At 41.6% G+C, this 20,477-nt stretch overlaps 1 protein-coding gene across 2 annotated transcripts; it reads left to right on the top strand.

The window, feature by feature from the left end:
* Nucleotides 1-497: 497 nt before the first annotated feature.
* Nucleotides 498-8,292, top strand: SNAP29 (synaptosome associated protein 29). Of its 2 annotated transcripts, XR_003915928.1 has the most exons (5): nt 498-939; nt 1,662-1,747; nt 2,827-2,934; nt 4,606-5,797; nt 5,896-8,292. XR_003915928.1 is itself a non-coding variant. In XM_029961153.1 (4 exons), the coding sequence occupies exons 1-4, from the start codon at nt 785-787 to the stop codon at nt 4,761-4,763; spliced, it is 507 nt and encodes a 168-aa protein (XP_029817013.1). In that variant the 5' UTR covers nt 498-784; the 3' UTR covers nt 4,764-8,292. The 2 variants fall into 2 exon arrangements, 1 of the variants encoding a protein (XP_029817013.1); XM_029961153.1 differs by having other exon boundaries at nt 4,606-8,292.
* The last annotated feature ends 12,185 nt before the right edge of the window (nt 8,293-20,477 follow it).

Raw genomic sequence — 20,477 nt, 5'->3', positions numbered from 1 at the left:
AGGGGGAAGAAAAAAGAACATTCAACTAGAATTTCCCACAGTTTAGCTAGAATATGAACACAAAGTTCTTTGTTTTGCACAACTGGTAGCTGCAGGCAACTTTCCTGCCAGAATAAATCTTTGCATTAATTTGGAATAGTGTTTGTGCCGCTGGAAGTTTGTACTTCCATATATAAAAATTCCTAAATCCTGCACTATTAACCTTAACTAAAATATTCCTGCAGTCTGAAGAAATTCTATTTGTGTTTATTTCCTCTGGTTATTCTGTTTCTAAATTATCAGGAACATCCCACTAAGGTGAAAATAGACTCTCTTCCCAATGCAGGTGCCATTCACAGCTAGAAATCATTGTGCTTGCTCATCTCCCTGCCATAAACCTTTGGGTTTCCACCACATCACCCATGTGGTGCTATGCTTGTTCTGTCAGCAGGAGATGCAAATGTCAACCCCACAAAAGGGCAGCACAGAAAAATCCTGGATGCTGTTTGTAGCCAGGCATCAGGAATCTGGCATGGCACAGGAACGGGGATTTTGTAGCTGGTTAATGCCATGGCTGAGCAGCAACTCTTGATTGAAAGTGCCCTGGGGGAAGAGGAGCGAGTGAAAAAGCCGTTTGCCTTTAGAAATAACCCACACAGATGAAGGAACTCTGTTAATTTTCTTCAGAGTGTCTGTTAGAACGTTTGATGTGCCAGTTTATCTTGGCTTCACGAGCTGCTCTTTCCCTGTCGATGCCTGTCAGGAGCTCGTCCGGCAGGGAGAGGCCCTGAAGCGCACGGAGCAGATGGTGGATAAAATGGACCAGGACTTGAAGACAAGTCAGAGGCACATAAACAGCATTAAGAGTGTTTGGGGGGGCTTGGTAAACTACTTCAGAGCCAAACCTCCAGAGAGCAAGCCAGAGCAGAATGGAGCCCCTGACTATTATGCTAACAGCAGGTAAGTAAAAGAAATGTTTTACTTGGGACTTGGGACAGCATCTCTGAAATGTCACCAGGAAATCACAACTTAAAAGATCTGTCCATTTTGTCAAGCAAAGTCTTGAGATGGTTTCTAGCTCCCTGTTTCCTTTAACACCTATAAAAAATGTTTGTACTTCTATTTTTATTTGTAGTGGTAAGAATAACTTTGTGGGAAATCAATCCAATTACACAAAATTACACAAGTAATTCTTCAGTCTTCTGAATTATCGTGCTTACTTCAGTCTTACCAGGGAATCTTAAATTGTAGCATTCATGTGCTCCCAGTTAAATACTAAGTGTGCTTCTCTCGCTTCTATTAGAGCTGTAAATAAAAATGAATTCCTGTGAAGTTACTGTGTCTTACAGTATTTGTTTCTCTTCACCTGAGAAACTTCTGTAAAGCCTGATAATGCTGCATACACTGATTTCCTCCCTCCTTTGGCCCTCCATCCTCCACTAAAGGAAGGGAATATGTTGCCTTCAAGACAGAAGATGCAGTTTTGGTTTTGATAGCAACGTTTCCGTTTGCTATTTTGAGCACCAAAGTGACCAGTTCTGCTTTCAGTGAACATAAATGCTGATGCTTTTAAAGGAACATTTTGGATCAGGTCTAACAAACTTGCTCTTCTTGTGTAACAGACACAGAATGAGGCCTGTGGTCCATACCAATATTTTCTTTTTCTTCTATTTTTTCACTAGATTAAAAGAAGCAATGATGTCTAGTAAAGAACAAGAGTCAAAATACCAGGAAAGCCATCCAAATTTAAGGAAGCTAGATAATTCAGGTTTGTTTACTTTATTTTACACTCATTGCCTGTCATCCACATGGAGCAAGCTTGCAGAGTGATGAAGGCAGAGATCCTTCAGCCTGCCCAGCTGCTGACTTACATTGCTGCCCAACATCTGGAGATTTGTATCCCAGGCTTTGGGATACAAATGGCTTTGAATCCTAGGGAATTGTTTCCCCTAAAGCCCTTTATACCCATGCTGCAGATGTGATATTTTTTTAATTTGGATACAGATTTTATTTAGCCCTTCCAGTGGGGAATTTATTGTATGGATAGTAAAGACTTTAAAAGCTTTTGGTGCTTATATTCACGTAGAGGAGACTGTAGCCAAAAATGCACACAATGTGCAGGCAGCCTTGCCCCAGGTTTGCCAAAAGGTCAGCTTAATGTTGAGGGTCTCCTCTTAACCATCATTTGTCAGATACATTTCCTTGTTATCTCAGACATGGACTGTAACCCTCCCTACTCGAGTCATCACCTGATTCTCACAAGGCAGCGTTTGGGGTTTGGCCTCATTCCCCCTTCCCACAGTGCCTTAACTTCTGTGATGGCTTTTATGTGCCAAGGAAGTGTTCCTTTTTCGAGGGATGTTCGGGTAATTAGCGCAGTAGGAGTGGGAAAGCAGCAGGATATCCACAGCTGGAGCTCTGTGAGTAAAGAGAGAAATGCTTTTGGGATCTGTCTCCGCTCCACTCCGTGTAATGCCGAGGTCTGTCCAGGGGAGGGCAGAGCGGCCTCGGGGGCCTCGCCTGGGACGGCTCCCTGAGGGCACAGAGACCGTCCCACCTCTTTGTCTCACCTGGATGGGAGTTGGGAGACTGGGTTTTTCCTTTTTTTCCTCTCAGCTACCTACTAGAACTAAAAAAAAAGGCAGCCAAAAAGAAGAATTGTAGCTTCACTGTTCATCCTGAGAGGTGCCCTGTAGACAGTGGTGTTGGACTGCTGCTGATACCCCTGTGATGGGGTTACCTGGCAGCTGTGTTCAGGCTAATTTTTAACAGCCTTCCTAAAACTGTAAAGGTTCTTCTTACTAGCTTTTTTATTATATAACATTCTGTATTCTACACCCTTAACAGACAGTGATTTCAGCAAAGCAGATTTAGTTTCTTCAGTGCAAAGGGATGATTCCTACCCTAAGAACCAACAGCTACGAGCTTACCACCAGAAAATTGATACAAATTTAGGTAAGTGAGAAAACTGAAGCTGTTTGATGTAATACAGTTGTCAATTCTTGATTCCTAAGCCAGATAAAATTACTAAGTTATATACTACCAACAAAGACTTTTTTGTTTAGTAAATATGTGAAATTTGATGATAAATTAAAAAATCATTTGCTTGTATTCTGCATTTCTAAACTGTCTACATGGCAGAATCCAAAGTTTGATTGAGACATAAATTATTTGAATGTAGAATGCTAGGGGATGTCTGTGGGTCATCTCCTCCCAAAAATTAGTAACAAATCTGAGTTAGAAATGCATTTGAAGTGCAACCAGCTAGAAACAAACCAGCTAGGATGTCTGGGATAATATAAATCTTCTGTGGAGTGATACACTATTGGCATCAACACTTCAACTCTTCTGCCACATGCTTGTGCTTGAGGAGTTTTGGAGCTGTCCTTGAACAACCTGGGGAAAAAAAAACCCACACCAAAAACATGAGTCCTCTTAGATCATACACAACAATGAGACAGCCTCTCATACCAAGTGTGAACACGCCTGCAGGTCTCTGTCATTTGGCTGTGGAAATGGTGCTGAGGTGTCCCACAGCACTGGCACTCAGGGTGAAAACATTTCTTTGAATCATCCTGTCCATTGACTGGAGTGTCACTGGGGCAAACAGTCTTATCCATCCATTCTGAAAAATCTTACAAAGCAGGTTCTTGTAGCATCAACAAGAAAATACTGCTTCAGGTAGGATCACACTGGTACAGTCGGGGTGCGTTACTGCTGCTTTTCCCAGAGCTTACCTCTCATGGAAAAGGGCATTCAACTTAGCTGACAGTTCAACTCAGATATTAAATTGCACATCAGCTTGGACCCAGATAATTTAGAACTCTGCACAGCTTTTGAAATGAACATGTTTTGCCAAAAATAGAAGAATCGAAAGGCACTAAATATTTAATTTGTGAATTTGCCGCATTCCTTTTATTGCTTCCCGAAGCTGTTCAGCTGACTCTGCCTTCCTTTGTTCTGTAACATATAGACAAAGTGCCTCTTTGCTTACACGTGTCTCTCTGTAGCTGACCTAGAAAAACAAGATTGGAAAGAAATCAGAAAGGAATGGATCAAAGAAATAGGCAGAAGAGTTTAGTGGAAACACATTGTTCTACTCACAAGCTGTGGAAAACTTACTTGCTTCAGAAGCATTTATACCAATCAATCATGCAATAAAATAGTCACCTTGTAGCCAAATTAGAAAATCTGGAAATGGGAGGTTTTCATCTATGATAAATAACACTGAAGATTTAAGAAGTATTGATGATACTTCTACATGACGTTTAAGGAAAAACAATTGAGGCAGTGAGCAGATTGTGTATGCTGCATCTGATTTTTCTGTAAAATACATTTAAAAAATAAAAATTACATTACAGGGTATGTCATTTGATAAAGATCCAGTTTGGTGTTAAGCATTTGAAGTTAACTTGTAGTGGAAGAAAGAAGGAAGTGATCAGTTCTGGTAGTAAAGCAGTACAACTATGGACAGAGCAGTGCTTCCACTACTGCAGAGGAACACTCAGAGCTGAGAAGCTGTACCTGACATTTTCTAACCCGGGAGGAGGGGGGATCCTGGCAGTGTCCATTTGAGCAGTGTTTTATACCACTGTGGCTCCCTATGGTCCCTCTCTCCCTTGGCAGATGAGATGTCTTCTGGGCTGAGCCGTCTGAAGAACCTGGCCCTTGGTCTGCAGACGGAAATCGAGGAGCAGGATGATATGCTGGATCGGCTCACGAGGAAAGTAGAGACACTGGACATCAATATTAAAAACACTGATAAAAGAGTCCGACAACTTTAAAGGGTTTTTAGAATTCTTTTTGTCCGGCGTCAGATCATCCTGGAGGTCTCATTTCAACCCATCTCTTAAAAAATCTTGGATAGTATCTGTTTCTCCTTTTTTCTGATACGTTATTGGTTTTGTTGTCCATAAAATTCCATAGGCTTAATTCAGCACAATACATGAAATTTCTTCTTAGTGTCCATGGGAATAGTGCATGTGGAGTAGAGTCTCAGCATGGGGTCAGGATGCCCTGCTCAGTTGTGTCCCTGTGTCGTGTGCGTGGAGGAATTCGCAGGCCACAAAGCTCCAGTGTCCTTGGCCTGGGAGCTGTGGTGAGAAAAGGAAACTGCATTTTTTGCCTCTGTTTTGGGGAGGGGGCAGGGGGAACAGAATGTGCTGCTTTGTTCAGAACACATGTTGCTAATTCTGTTTACCTACAGCTATGTTAAATTATGAAAAAACGCTGATTTCCAGCTGTAAAAATAATTTAAAGTGACTGTTGTGGCATTTCTGGAGCTTAAGGAATGGACTGTTCTGTGGAAGTTGTAAAATATCAAGGGTGTCATGCAATCATGATAACATCCTGTGCGTGTTCCCCTTCCTAAGATGACTTTTGCCAAATGGTGAATCCATGAACTGTGTTTTTTATGTTTGGTCACTAAATACTAATTGCCTTTACAGTCTTTCCAGTAAAGATCTCTAAGGATATCATGGTCTGCAAGAAATGTTGATTGACAGTGACCCAAAGAGTTTGGGTAACAAAATCAGGACTTAATTGTACATGTTTTTTAATATACTTTTGCAGAAATTGTCACCATCTGCTTTTTTATTTTCTGCTCTTTCTCAGCTTATTCATTTAGGTGACTATTTGAAAAAATAGCTCCCATTTTAGGAATGGAGAGTTGATCTGATAAATTGCACAAACAGATCACAGAAGATTGTTTAACATTGATTTCAAATGTTATTAGGGATGGAGCAGATGCTCTGTTTTGCTGGGCCATGTGACTGTTAAACTCCACGTGGGTTCACATCCATCTGCCTTGGCTTAGCAGGTAGGATAAAATTCCTGCAAATGAAGAAAAGCTCAGAAACATTTTTGAGTCTTCCAGATAGAAGTTGAGCCTTTCACTTTGTTTTGTTCTTTTATAAGTATCCCTGTAGAGCAAAATAATCACAATTCTGCTCCAGCCTGAAGACATAACAATGAGAACCTGCTGCCTGTCCTGAAAGTGAGTCAGCTGTGGTTTGGGAGGCCCAGGGACCTGTGTCAGTGTTGGAACAGTCACCATCACGAGTGACAACGTGTGGCTGGGAGGAGACAGGTTCATTTTTTTTGAGCTTGTGCCACGTTATGTTATGAACTAAAGGAAGACCTTGGTGTTTGAAGCTGTCAGGCTCGTGTCCTTCACAGACATGGCATTCCCACCCTTTTGTTGTTTTACTGTGTCTTCTGGAAGTTCACTTGTAGAAAAATAAATCACTAAAAAAGCTACACTTATTAAACATTGTATTATGGAAAAAATACTACTTGTGGCATTACTAGCAGGGTTGAGTCGTGAATTAGATTTGAGGTGAGCCTCTGTTTCCATTTGTTACTCATGTCATTGATTTCAGTCCCTAAATAAAAATCTGGTTTTCAGGGACATAAAACTTCAAGAGCTATTGAGTACTTTTAATTGCTTTTTAATTTTCAGTTTGTATCATTTATGCTCATTTAGAACCATTAAATACCTTATTAATATATAATCTTTTTGGGTGTATACCATGATTAATTGTCTTAGTCTGTTAGAATATTTATTAATTATATGATTTGATGTCTCAAGAGAGACATACATTTATTGATACATTTATTTAGTAAATTATACAATTGTTAGTATTCAAAATATTAAGTATCTCAGTGAAGGAAGATTGACATTTTGATTATACCTGGTTTAGTTTTGTTCAGATGTTTAGTTGTATTTGCCTTATGGAATGTTCACTGCATCCCAGATATCTTTGATGCCTTTGAAAACACAGGTAGGGAAGGGGAATAGAAAATAAATCCCTATTTCTGCTTTGAGAATGTTGTGATCCAAGCAGACTAGAATCCCAGGATCTCAGCCCTGTGGAATTTACACAGAGGTCTAACTCCTCATCTCTTCTAACAATGCTATCACTGCCTCAGTAACATATTCCTGCCTTTGCTTAGGGTTTCCTGCTCTATTTATTATTTTTGTCTTGTTTTAATGGCCTTGTTTTAAAGGATTATTTTCCACATTGGAGAAATAATTGCAGAGGGGAAAAGATTGTGCATGTATAAAGGAATGTCTAAGGAATGTCTGCTACAAACTGAATTCCCTTCCTCTGCTTCCATATAGATGCTTTATGCTGATAATGAACTTCAGTGGAACTGACATGAAGAGACAACACTATTTTGTAATAGTGATGATTTTTTTTTTTCTCTTGGAATAACTTTCCATCCTGCAGGAAAAGGAAATTTAAAGGAAAATAACCACATGGATTTTGCCTTTCCAGGAAATGCCACTTTGCATGTGTAATGAAGGATTTACTTCAGTAGCTTTTCTTACTGTTCCCTGAGATGGAGTTTTATTTCTTCTTGGATACTGCTGAAAAACTTAAACTGTGTGGGGTCTAGGAATTTCAGAAGAGATTTAATTTGCACTCACATGCTAACTCGATAAAATAAATGATTTTGCCTGTATATTCATGTTGGCATATAAACTGGTGTTCTTGCAGCAAAATAGTTCTGGTTATTTTTATTGGCTTGAGTAGAAGTTTAATAAGGTCATAAGAAAATGGCAAAAAATATTTTAAGTGTTCTTTATAAAAGGCAATTTTCTTGCTCCTCAAAAAGTTTGCTGCTCAGTTTTGAAGAGATTTTAAACACCTGGGACTAACATAACTTCATAACACAGACATTAGACTCTTAAAAGCAGCAAGGAGCACAAATGGGAATAACCAGTGTCTGAGGACTAGATTTCCAGGTGTATTTGATTTTTAAATTTCCTGAGCATTGAATTAAATATTGTAACAAATGATGTGTAGCTGAACTTTAGTCTGAACTCCAAGGATCTGTCTCTGTGCTGAGCTGGATTGACCCACAGAAATCCTTGGGACACGATGGTGTCAGGGGTTCTTTTAGTCTGTGAAATTCATCTGAAGTATTTTGCTGCCTTGTAGCTTTTGGGATATCATTTGTTAAATGGTAAAATAGGAAATACTTTCCACCCACACTGCCTTCTGAATAAACAGATTTTTGTAGGCATTTTTACAAGCATAACATCATATGGAGGATATGTGTTAATTTTTACTTTGAAATATGTAGGACTTAATTTTCAAATCATAGGTGGTGATTATTTGTGTCTGTCGCTTTTTAAAAAAGAACTTTAATTCTGTGCCACCCAGGTATAACACTTTTTGTACAAGTCAAATTGCATTATCTTTTATTTAAATGCTAAACTGGACTGTAGTTCAGCAATTTAGGAGATTGGAAGAAATGAGTGTTAAATGGTAAGATGGTCAATAAAAGGTGCTTATTGTTAATGAAGAGTTTTTGCATTTATCTCCAAAATTTTTTTTATTACAACTTCATTGTCACTTTTTCCCCATAATATCTGTTAAAATGCTGGACCTACTCTGTTAAATTTGTGCCAATATGGAAATAAGCTGGTGGGTTTTGTTTTCTGAGAATAAAAACAGAGTATTACATTTCTACATAATTCTTGAGTAGAGTCTCTTAGATCCTGAAAGAGGAATGCAAGCAAGCATTCATTTTTGCAAAAATTTTATTTGTGATGATAAAATAATTCAAGATGTTGCTTGGAAAGTAATCTTGCCATAGTGCTTGGTATTAGCAGGAATATCAGTAACTGGATGTAGGCATGAACAAGGCAGGTGACACAGGAGTAAGGCAAAAAAATATATGAACTGTCTTGAAAACTTAACCAGAGTTTGTAATATTCCTGTGTAGTCCCAAATTTGGTGATGGTAGGGAACTTGTGAATGTCCTGACCTCCAGTTAGGTTCGTATCTGTACATGAGGGAGGAATTTGGCTTCTGAATTCTTTTTTTTTTTTTTTTGTAATAGAGTTTAGTTTTGTTCAATATGGTAAAGCAGAGTTTCAGAAGGGTTATTTATTAAAAAAGCTCTGAAAAGGGAAAATCAGTAGAGAGACTGATGGGGTTTGGTTTTTTTTTTTTTAAATTCCGGTAACTTTGTTTTGCTGCCTTTTTGCTGAGAGTTCTTCAACAAATGGGAATTGAGAGCTCTTCCATCTCTGCACTTGGTTGTTGCATATAGAAAAATCAAAATAATGCAAAGAGCACAGTGGGAGATGGTGGAGAATGGAGCAGTGTGGTGAATTCTGGATCTCTGCTAGGAATATAAATTGCTTCCTTGCTCTGCTTGCACGGAGAATCAGTTTCTGAGTCTTAAGAGTATTTCACACACAGCTGTTTGTTTGTAGCTGGTCAGGCATTTCAACCCTTTTGTGTTTTCTCAAGGACCTCCTTGCTTGCAGTGCAGTCCCTGCCTTTCTGGGGAATGAGGGAGGGAAGGGGGGGTAAAGGATGCTCATCCGAGTACGTAAAACCAGGCAGAGCAGGTGCTGTTGGAATGAAGGACCCCACGTTTCTGCCTGTCCCTCTCCCTGCTTCTGAAAAGAGGTTTGGCTTTAGGAGGCAGTTCTGTAATTTTCATTTTGGTTTGGTAGGAGGGTTTGTTTCCTTCCCAATAAATTTATTACATATTCCCGAAACGGGGAAATATGAAGAACAACTCCATTGGGGCCAGAACCGAAGGCTTGGGAAGGCTCAGTTGAAAGCAAGCAGGGAGGTGCCCCCAGAATAAACAGGCTGCCAAATCAGGAAGATCCCTGAATGCCAGGCAGGGTTTTCTAAATACAGTGACTGTGGAGCCCTGTCTCCACTATAACATCTAGCTGGGCTGTGACTGCTGTTGGTGAGGCAGAACCTTCTAGAAAAGGGATATTTTGTGGAAAACAATGGGCCTCCTTGGCATCTTCATTCTCAGTGACCCTCCTTTCCCCTCCACATTACCTGTCAGTCTGCTCTCTGTTAATGTGCCAGGGGGGAGCTCTGCCCACGGGTCAAGGCTCTGAAGAGCTGCTGGATTTCTGTCACTTGGAAGAAGCAGCCTTTGCCCAGCCCTGTGTGTGTCTCAGCCTGCCAGGGTCAGTGGGGGCAGCAGGGGTGGGAGTGTGCCACCAGGGCCATGCAGGCATTAACCCTGCAGTGTGGGAAGAAAACAGTACAGTTTGGGATGTGTATGTCAAGTGCTGGCAGCCCTGCAATAGGAGCCACTGCCCAAAAGAGTTTTATCATTTCGGATCAAACATGTAAGGGCAGTTGGGAAGAATTACACAGTTTAGTTATCTTCCTTCAGTTTTACTCCACCGCTTTTCTTCAGGACACTCATCAGTGTATTCATTTCACCAGTTCTAACTGAGTTCAAGTTATGTGGGTACTAAAATCTGACCTGTTTGCCCTAGATTTGAGCCCCGGATTTCTCTGAGAATTTCTGTGCAACCCCAGTGTTTGTTTGCATGCAATGTTTGTTGACTAGATGGTGCTGTGTGGATGCCTTTGAAGAAAAATTCCTCTGGGAATATTGCCTCGTGTGAAGCAACTGCAAAGGCTGGTGGTGCAGTCTGCTCTTGGCTTCCAGTGAGGTCCACGGTAATGCACTAGGGCAGGTCTTGATAGTCTTAACTTTATTGCCCTATTTTCAGCATTGCCTTGTGCCTGCATTGGCCAATCTGTTTACATCTGTGCCCACTGAGCCTCTTGGAGAATGATACAGGATGTTCCTTCCCTCTTTGAGTGAAGTCTAGGCAGAGAGGCAGCCAAGAAATCTGGCAGTTCGATATAAATAGGTTACAAAATTGTCACGTAAGAAAGCAAAGGTTAAAACCTGATTGCATCCACCTGCCCACAGAGAAAGCTTTGCAAGGGAAGGACAATGTCAGCCTCTATTTTTCCTCCTGGAATAATGCATGCAGGATGACCAGGACTGAATGCCCAGGACTTGTTACTTGTAATTTGATTTTTGTGAAAAGCCAAGAAGTGTTAAAAGGCAGGATTTTGCTGGAGACTGAGATAATTCCAGATTCAAAGTTCTGCAGCCTTCTTCTGCAGCCTTCTGCCCTGAAAATATTTAGGCTGCAAACAGCACTGCAGAGGAGACCTGTGAGTCATTTTATCTGCTTCATTGTGCATTGTTGTGTTCTAGGCTGGTGACATTTCTGGCATTTATTTTTGTTCCCAAAGCTGCAGTAATACAGCGTGGAGAGGAACCAGCAGTGTTTGTGGATGCCTGTGGGATCCTCCCCACGTGTGGTCAGGGTGCAAGGCAGGCACAGTCAGTGAGGATGCAGAGCCCATTCTGCTGTGGCCAGGCTGTCACTGTCACCTCCCAGCTCCCCTCCACGTGCCCCCCGTGCAGGTGTGACCGAGACAGGTAGAACACATTGATCAGTACATCCTGTCCTGTGATACAGAGGGATGTTCTCTCCTAAATGACATAGCTGCAATAATTCCCTGATAGCTTAATTTTTGTTGGTATGTGTTTAGCAAGATCTAATGACCTAAAACTGAACTGCAACATTAAGCAAAATGCAAGTGAGAAAACAAGATTGTGAGGGGCCTCTTACCGAGGCACCAACCTTGTTAAGCCAAAGAAAAATGCTGGTGTGTCACAAACTGGCATCTGTGACACAGCAGAAGCAGCCTTGTTCTCCAGACATAAAAATGGCCTTCTGGATACAGAAGTGCTTTAGCAGGTCTGGTTTGTCGCTCTCCTAATTAGGTGGAAGAGTCTTCCAAGTTGAGCAAAAATATCACAGGGGACCTTTGTGCTGAATTACAGCAGAAAATACTAAACAAAGATCCCTCTGCATTTTATGCACACACCTCCTCTTAATGCTCACTTGTGTCAATCAGAGGAATATCCTCCCATACCAGCACTGTTTCCAGAGGTCCATATAATTGTTTAGTCCTACTCATCTATCTGACCTTTCATCACTGACTTTTCAAAGTTTTTAATTTCCTTAGCCGTACCCCTCAGAAATTTCCCATGCCATCCAAGCAATACATTCATTATTGAAACTTGTGTGATTTAATAATTTCCTGGCACTATAATTCCAAAACATGTGGGAGGAAATATGGAGAAGGATTTTTCCATCTCCAGGTGTTTATTTTACTGCCTGAATCCTTGCTCTTGACCCTTCTGAGTGGCTTTTTGTTGAACTGCATTTCAACTGCTCATCTAAGAAAGACCTTCATCCTTGCAGCTGAGGGTGGAGGTGTGGAAGCTCATTCTTAGAAGTCTGATGTGCCTGCTCTAGCATTTCTAGCTTTGAATTTGTGGAGCTGTTTTCTTTTCCACAATCTCCATAAGCTAAACAAACACTTTTTTCAATTGCCTGCTTTACTAATCAGTGTTTGAGATGCAATATTGAGGCCTTTACTGCCCACTCAGCCAACATGCAGCATGCTGGGTTTACCATGGCAGCCTGCCAGGAGCCTGAGGGCTTCACCTGTGCCCAGGAGAGGTAAGACAAAGAGCACAACCAAAGCAGCTCCTCTGTGGGACACAGCAGCACATTGCTGCTTCCATGGTGTCACTGGACACCAGCAGCTACTGGCAATGACTGAGCAGTGGGGTCTGGGTGCATTAGAAGGCAAGAAGCTGGAGCCTTAATTCAGGAAGGTACTTATTTACGAAATAAGTGCATATTTATGTTGAGCACTACATTAAAACCATTAAGCTCCCTTATATATTTGCACTTGGGCACATGTAGATGCATTGCTGAGTCAGCCTGGCTGTGTTAATGACCTCAGCAGATCTCCAGGGAATGTCTCTGCTTTTCCAGGTGTCTCAAGTGTCAGGGTTATGAAGCCAATTCCTGTAAGAACAATTTTCACTTGGTATTTGAGAGAATCATTAATTCTGACTTACTCTGCCTTGCAGTGGTGCTAAATAATGGCATTTGAAAACATTTGAAGAGTCATTTGTTAAGCCTCTACAACCCTGTTGTGTACCTGCTCAAAAGTACATAAAATTAACCGTCAGGAAAAGGAAAAGAACCTCTGACGTGTCTCAGCTGCTCTGTTGTTCAATTGCTCAGTCATCTCTGGGCCACACAGTAGAACAGAATGTAGATTTATTTTAGCTCTCATCAACTGCTTTGCTGTTTTAGTACCTCTGCCTGGAGTACGGAGTGCCTGGAAGATTGCCAGGAAAGGGAAGTCTGTGTGTGAGCAGCCGGGAGGGATAATACGTAAATCTGGGGAAAGAGGCAATTAAAGGCAGTGCTGAGATAGAATGAAAAATAGGCAATATTGAGCCTCATCAGAAATAGCAACATAAACAGCCACTTACTGTACAGTGGAGGGAACTTTGCTGTAAATAACTGCATTTTACAGAAAACAGATGGATTATGAAATCTGTGAGCAGAGTTACAGAAAGCAGTTTGGTCCATGTTGATGTCTGGCAGGTCCTCCTGGCACAAGGGGACAAAAGGTGGCTTCTCCCTGCTGTTGTATTTACAGAATCCAGAGGGGAGCTCCAGAATTGGAGCCAAACAGAGCTGAAAATAATTCTGCATGTCATCTGTAACTATGAATGGAGATGACAGAGGAAGTGCTATCTGAGATCAGCAGTGTAATAAGTGGTATTGTTGCTTTGTAACCCAGCAGCTGAGGAGGTGACACACCAGTGAACACATCTGACTATCCAGAGGAACCATGCCTGTAGCTTACCAGGATCTTGGTATCACCAGCAAATCAACTGCATCATCTTTGACAGGAGTGGGTGGACTGGGAAGGGACAGACCATTCCAAAATGTTTAACTTTATGTTACAAATGAGGATGGATTCCAACTGTGTTTTAATCCTATGGCCTGTATTTGATCATTCTTGTTTTGGAATAATTGATCAAAAAGCTCAACAGTTTCCTGTATTCTACCACTTTTCCAGCTATTTTGCTGGCTTTGTGAATGAGTACAATCAGACACAGCCCAGACACAGCAAATCAAGCTCCTGTTTGCAGACACAAACTTGGCAATATGCATTAACCCAACATAGTTCTTGCATCAGGCAACACATCATGTGCTGTCTCGGTCACATTCTGGGCTACAAGAGAAATATGTGGATGTTTAAGGATCTTTTGGAGGGCTCGTGAAAGTGCTTATTTCTTAACACTAAACTTGTTTCTTTCCATTCTTTAGTTCTCCTCTTCCAGCATAACCAAAGAAACAAAAGAAGAGCTGCTTATTATTAACATGTTTCAGTCTTCATGAATGGATAGAAACATGCAAAGATGACACTTCTGATGTGCTGGAGCTGGAGCCTCACTCCATCCAGAATTTTAAGCACTAGGCTCTGGTTGAGTTGGAGCAAATGACTTGTAGAGAGCTAAGATGGAAGAGGGAAAATTCCAGCACTGGGGCTAGAACTCACCCCTTAAGATGCAGTATGGCTTGGTGCAGAAAGGAGACAATTAAAAGTTTCTGTATAATAACCTCCATATATTCTTTTTGAAATTAGTACTTTATTAGATCACTTTTTTCCACGATGGGAACCAAAAATCCTCAAAGCAACATGACGACAAAATGCTAAATAAATGGTTTAACTAGCACTTTGTATGCTTCCCCTTTCATTTTTGTGTTTGCTAAGGATACTCTACATATCTGGAACAGCACAGTTTGCCAAAAAATTGGTGTAATTTTTTTACATTTCAGGGCACCCCTCAGGCCTTTAGAAAAGTAGAAAGTACCAAATATTCTTTAATCTGTCTAAAGAGATAGGATTGTAAATTCCCTCTGGTGCTTGTTAAGGCCTCTGCACGGGAGGTTTTCTCCCTTTATTCAACACCCTTCACCTAAGTAGCATCACTTAGACTGAAAGCTCTGGCATAAAGGGGCATGGCTGTCTTCATCTTGTGTCATCTAAATTCATTCTAGTGACAGGGTAGCAAAGTGTTTATGGATTGCTTCTGCCAGCACTTAGTAGGAATTTTTTTTAAGGTACCTTAGTCACTTCATTATGAGGACTTTGAGCATGTAAGCCTGTGCTTGCCTACATTTTATTCTAGCTCAGCCATCTTGCTTGTGTTGTCAAAAATCTAAAAGGCAGCAAACGTTGATTGTTAAACCTCTTTGGGAAACCTCTTTGTGTTGTGTTTGTGTCTTGAAAAATCTAGTTAAGACTGAAGTTCAAGAAAAGCCAGTCTGTTACATTCAGGTTGTGTATGTCATTAAGAACCAAGAAATGCAGAGAATGTCCATTAAACCTGTTCCACAAACAGTTCAAGACAGAGAAAGCCAAGAGTGAATACGAAAATTAGGGTCACTTTTATCTTCAGCTTCCTGAAATCCTACAAGCTGATAATAAAAAAACAGGGCCTTTGTGTTACATAGAACAGCATTACATGGTCTAACAAAAACCTGGTTTTGAAGGGGAGAACACAGTTCAGGAAATAATGGTGTTTTCAGGAGAGCATTTCTGAACCTATCTTTAAAGTTAATGCAGACAAAGGTACAGATTCATACAAAAGCAGGAATTTGGGAATAAAGGAATGGAACAAAAATATTTCATGAACAATAAAACTAATTCAAGAAGGTGCAGACCTTGGTCAAAGACTTTTTTTTCCCCCCACAGTTTGCACTGACTTCATAGATTTTCCAGTAAGGGCTGAACTCCCACTTCAGCCATTCCTTCTAAATAAAAGTCTCTCCACTCTCTGGCTGCCTATTTTCATGAAAGTTGCTGGAATCCAGTTTCTTTGAGCTTATTCCTCTCCATCACACATGGCTGAATTTGGCCACTGGTCTCAAAACTTGCTGTGGTGGGGAAAAGGAAGCAAGGCAAACAAGAACAGTCATAAAGAGTTGTTTCCTTCTGGAGATGGGGGAATTCATAGCTTATGAGTTTAGAGAGTGCTTCTTGCCAGGATTAAGAGAAGGGGAAATATATTTTAAATGCCCTATAGAAAATAAAAAGTCTGTTTACAATCTGCATAGTTTACCACTATACTCGAAAATGTAACAGGGTTTCTGCTTTTCTTGGCTTCATTCTCTTTCCTGGATAATGTAATAATGTTAAGAAAATGAACACTGAGGTTTTCCCTGTCAAGGGTCCATTTCAAAGGAAATAGCTAAAAGGCCCTACCAGTCAATATATTCAGCATTTCCCAAATCACCCTGTTAATCTGCAGTTGGCACATTCAGCCTTGCTGTAGGACAGAGGTGACAACCAGCAGACCCCTCCAGGTCCTTCCCAGCCCTTTCTCATGCCCTATTTGCACACACTGACTAGTTATGCTCCTGAGTGGTGTTCAACCACTTGCACCATCTAGGCTAAGATTTTACTTGGACTGTTTAGAAGCGTAGCTTGGTTCCTGTCATTCCAGACCTGGTGAAATCAGTGAGAGATCCACCCTGGATTTATATCAGCTCCCTCATCCCTTGCCACTGGTTATGTTTTCAAAGAACACATTCACCCTCTCTCTGCTTGATGAATGAGCTGCCAGAGGAAACACCCAGGAGGAATTCAGCTCCTCCAAGGGTTGTTGTAGCACACAGCCCTGATCCATCTGTCAGGATTCTGAAGGCACACGTTGACTCCCGTGCCCTTTATCCAGCTTTGCGTCACTCACCAGTAGATCTCTGTTTTTACAAGGCTGGTTGGAGGAGCTGCAATTTCAGCTGAGAAACTGCCATGTAAGGGATTCAGCACCTGTGCTGCAAAGCCTGGAGAACACCAGTGTCCAGGGAAGGAGCAAACAGCTCTAGGAATGCACAGAGCATCGATGTCTGTGTACTGCTCGTGGACAGAAATGGCTCCTTCCAATGGAAATGCTTCTGAGAGGCAAGACAGGCATATTGTTTGCAAGCTACAAGGAAATTATGTCTCACCATGGCATTCTCTGAGACCTCCAGCCTGCACTGCTACTGCCTCTAGACACTTCTGTTCATTTTGACATTAAATGCCATCAGAATCTGCTGATGGAGATGATGGGGATTATAATCTCCAGCAGAGCTTTCATGTTCAGGGACTACAGGATGGGGCTTCACATACTGAACTAAATTCATAAAGTGACCTTTATCAAGAACACGTCAGGAGTTAAATGCCTTTAAATTCTAAGCATGTGCAATGCCATTCTTCTTTCAAAGAATGAACTAGAGGGAATTTAAACATTAAACAATTACATATTAAACAACTCTGCAACAGAATCTTTGCATTTCAAATAATTTCTTAAAAAACATTGCCATTTTTACCAGCTGGGTCTCAGGAGCTTGCACAGTGACTTACACAAACCACAGAACAAACTCATCCAGAGCCTCAGAGCGCTTTGTATGACCCAGAGTTATGCATTCAGTAAGAACAGATGGAAAAGAAGAATTGAATTCCAGGAGAAAAGAGCATTATTTGAATGGAACTTTGCACTAAAATGGAGAATGACTGCAGGACATGCACAAGGAGTCAGCTCTGGATGGGAGACGGTGAGAGGAGACAGTTCTTGACTCAGCAGTGAGGAGCCTGTTGGAAGGAGAGAAGAGACAGAGGGGAGGAAAGGGGAGGGCTCCACGTCTCCAGGAGACAAGCTGGAAAGAAGTCCAAGGAGCGAGGGTGTGGTTTGAAAAACAAGGAGTACAATTTCAAACTGGATTCTGAGGCAAACAGTCAGTGAGGGCCTCGAGATCCATGAAATACCAGTTTTCTCCAGGAGAGACCAAATGTGGGAACTTTAGGAGCTGCTGTGACGCTCTGACGTTGCTGCCCCACAACATCTCGGTGTGACAGCTGATGCAGCTTTCCCGAGGTTTGCATTTATCTGGTAAGCAAAACATTGACACTCCGACGAGCTGGGAACAGATGTGGATCCACATCCTGCTGTCAGTGCTGTGCCACAGGCAGCAGCTCTCCAGCAGTTTCAACCACCAGGCACGGGGAGGACGAGCGAGTCCAAGATGCAGACTCTCCACCCCTTGGAGCTGCACGTGATCCCACTTGGGCAGGTCTGCAGTGGACACTCTCTAACACAGGGCAGAAGATGTGCCAGTGCCATTTGACTTTTTTGGATCAAAACAGCAAAGTAGCCAAAAGTTTGCAAAATGAACACTCGTGCAGTTAAGTGGTGATTTGAACGGATGTTGTTGAGCAAGAACTTCCTTGGATGATTCTGTGGGAAGAAGACTAGAAACATGCACAATACATACAACATTTTTCCATGTAATAACAGCCTCTCCAAGACAAAAATGCAGCTCTTCTCAGGGCTGTTTTCAAACACTGAAAAAAAAAAAAAAAGCATCAGGCTGCCATCCATAGGATGAGCCAGAAAACCAAATATTTGGATGAGAACAACCTCTGAAATAAATAGAGAAACATTTACCAGGAGCTTTTCCATTTGCTTTGTTAAAGGATTTCTAGGGCTTACGCTCTTCTCAGCTGCTGGATGCTGTGGCTCTGCCTTGTATAAGGGAGCAGGAGAGTAGCAGTCACTAATCAGAGGGGCACTAACACAACGAACCATTAGAGACCCTTTACATTGCCTTTTAATAGACTATAGACTGTAGGAGAAATACCTTAAATAAGGCCAGTAGTGCCTTCCCATTGAGAGATCCCAAACTAAATATAGAAAGCAAGGTTAAAATAGTCAGTTAAAACATCCATGCACACAGCTGACTGTGCAGAGGGCAGTTCCTTTTGCAGCGGAAGCTCAGCAGGCTGCAAAGTGCACAAAAGATGGCAAAACACTTTTCCCACTTTTTTTTTTTGATTTGTGCCACAGTGTCCAGCACTTTCACAGAGCTTGCAAAGAATGTAACCCTTGGGATCAGCAAAGCCAGGTCTTATAAAGGACAGATATTTAAACACAGAGAGGTGTAAAGAAGGTACAGATGAGAAAGATCAGCAGGCAGAAGTGTGGCACAGCACTCTTACATAAAGGCAGATGCTTTTTTTATGATGGATATTGTGGGATGTTGTAATTAGGATTTGGCCAGCTGGGATTGGGCATGAAGGATTATATTATTAAAACTGGAGTGAAGAAATATAACAGACCTTTAATTTTAATTATACTTTAAAAGAGACTCGATTTCCTTGCCAGTGATCTCTCTAGTTCACATCAGCAGTTTGGTGCCAGACTACTAAGAGGGATTGCACACAATACACAGTGACTTTTGTGCATTTGTAATTCTTAATGATAAAAATAAATCTCAGGGACAAATCTGTTGCTTCTTTCTTTTGTCACAGTTCTCTTTAAAACAAAAATGATATAAAAATGTATATAGTATAACTATGTACATTACTTAAGAGGTCTTACTTTATTTGTGAAATAAATGATGAAAGTCTGTGCCTTGTTTTTCTTTAAGACATAGTTAGCTATAAACTAAAGAGCAAAAATAGGAGGTCTGGATATAAATAATTAGCATCCATAAAGTGACTGTAAGGGAGGACAGCTGACAGAAGAAAACACAGAACAAACTCACTACACCAACACGGGCTGGTGACAGATGATGTCCTGACATCCCACTGATGTCTCTGCAGCACTGCTGACTTGCCCTCATTTGGAAACTCATAACCCACCTTAATTAAAATACTAACAAACCTGCAGGGCAGATGCTACTCAAACCCCTTTTGACCATGTAAAGAAAAGTTGTCTCCACTTCAGCTCCAGTTTTTGCTTTGTTCTTTTGAGAGACCAGACCTTGGTACTTAACCCCAGTCAAGAGTCTTCTGGGGACAGCTACAGATCCCAGATTTCCTCAGGGATGGGGCTTTAGCAGCACCTCATCCCAGCCACCTGTTCAATGGGCTGTTCAGGGTTTCCTCTGTCCAGATGTAGACCTTCGTGTCTCCCAAATATGGCAAAGGGGTCCCCGTGGCTGCAGCCTGTGATTGTGCATACCAGTAGAACCCAAGGTGTCTCAGCAGAGCCATGCCTATGATTCCTTTGGAAACCTAACCCAGTTTTGGCAATTCCCATCTCCATGTATTAAAAATGAATGAGGTGAAGTTAAAATAATGAGGTTTTAAATTGTAATATATGTGAAACTGTTTTAATCTGCCTTCTGGTTTTGAGTCTTCAGGGGTCCCTTGTTCAGCTTTGCTTCACAACTCAGTACATAAGAAACTAATCTATAAAAAATTAAATCAGAGATTCTCCCGTAATCCCGTGTTTCCCAGAGCTGAGCTCTCTGGGAGAATGTGAACAACACAATGCTCTGGACAAAAGTGCTGGAGCTAGCAACACTGCAGCAATTTCCATCTCAAAGGATTACTGTAATTTAGGAGAAATATAATAGCTTTAACATTACCTTCACCTTCCTCATCTGATGCTAATGGGCTGGCTAGGAGTGAGGGTGAAAGAAAAAGGTGTTGATGTACCTCTTGCATGTTGAACCCTTCACTTCTTGGTTATTCAATAACTTCCAATTCACAGTGTCAACTCTTGGGGGAAGGAGCCCTATTCCCGTTTAGAAATCGCACGGGGCAAAACAGCGGGATGGTTTTCCAAACATGTGGTCATAAAATCCCTCACGTACCTCCGGGCACGGCGGCAGGGAGCAAAGCCCACATGGCGCTAGGGCAAGTCAAGGTGGGCCAAGGGCAGCTGTTCCGCTGGCCCCCAGCGCTGGCCGAGCCCCCTGAGGGTCCCGGGGGCTCCCGAGGAGGAGAAGGAGAGCCACGCTCTGGCACTGCCGGCCA

This window comes from Manacus vitellinus, unplaced genomic scaffold, assembly GCF_001715985.3.
Source record: "Manacus vitellinus isolate BGI_N305 unplaced genomic scaffold, ASM171598v3 scaffold_31_pilon, whole genome shotgun sequence".
Lineage (NCBI taxonomy): Eukaryota > Metazoa > Chordata > Aves > Passeriformes > Pipridae > Manacus > Manacus vitellinus.
The sequence above is the reverse complement of the archived record's forward strand: the minus strand, read 5'-3'. Positions and strand labels throughout refer to the sequence as shown.

Bases quoted from the DNA above. Each gene is read 5' to 3' on its own strand.
- SNAP29 (XM_029961153.1), top strand. From the start codon at position 785: ATGGTGGATAAAATGGACCAGGACTTGAAGACAAGTCAGAGGCACATA. The intron at 940-1,661 runs GTAAGTAAAAGA...TTTTTTCACTAG, and splicing joins GACTATTATGCTAACAGCAG to ATTAAAAGAAGCAATGATGT. The intron at 2,935-4,605 runs GTAAGTGAGAAA...CTCCCTTGGCAG, and splicing joins GAAAATTGATACAAATTTAG to ATGAGATGTCTTCTGGGCTG.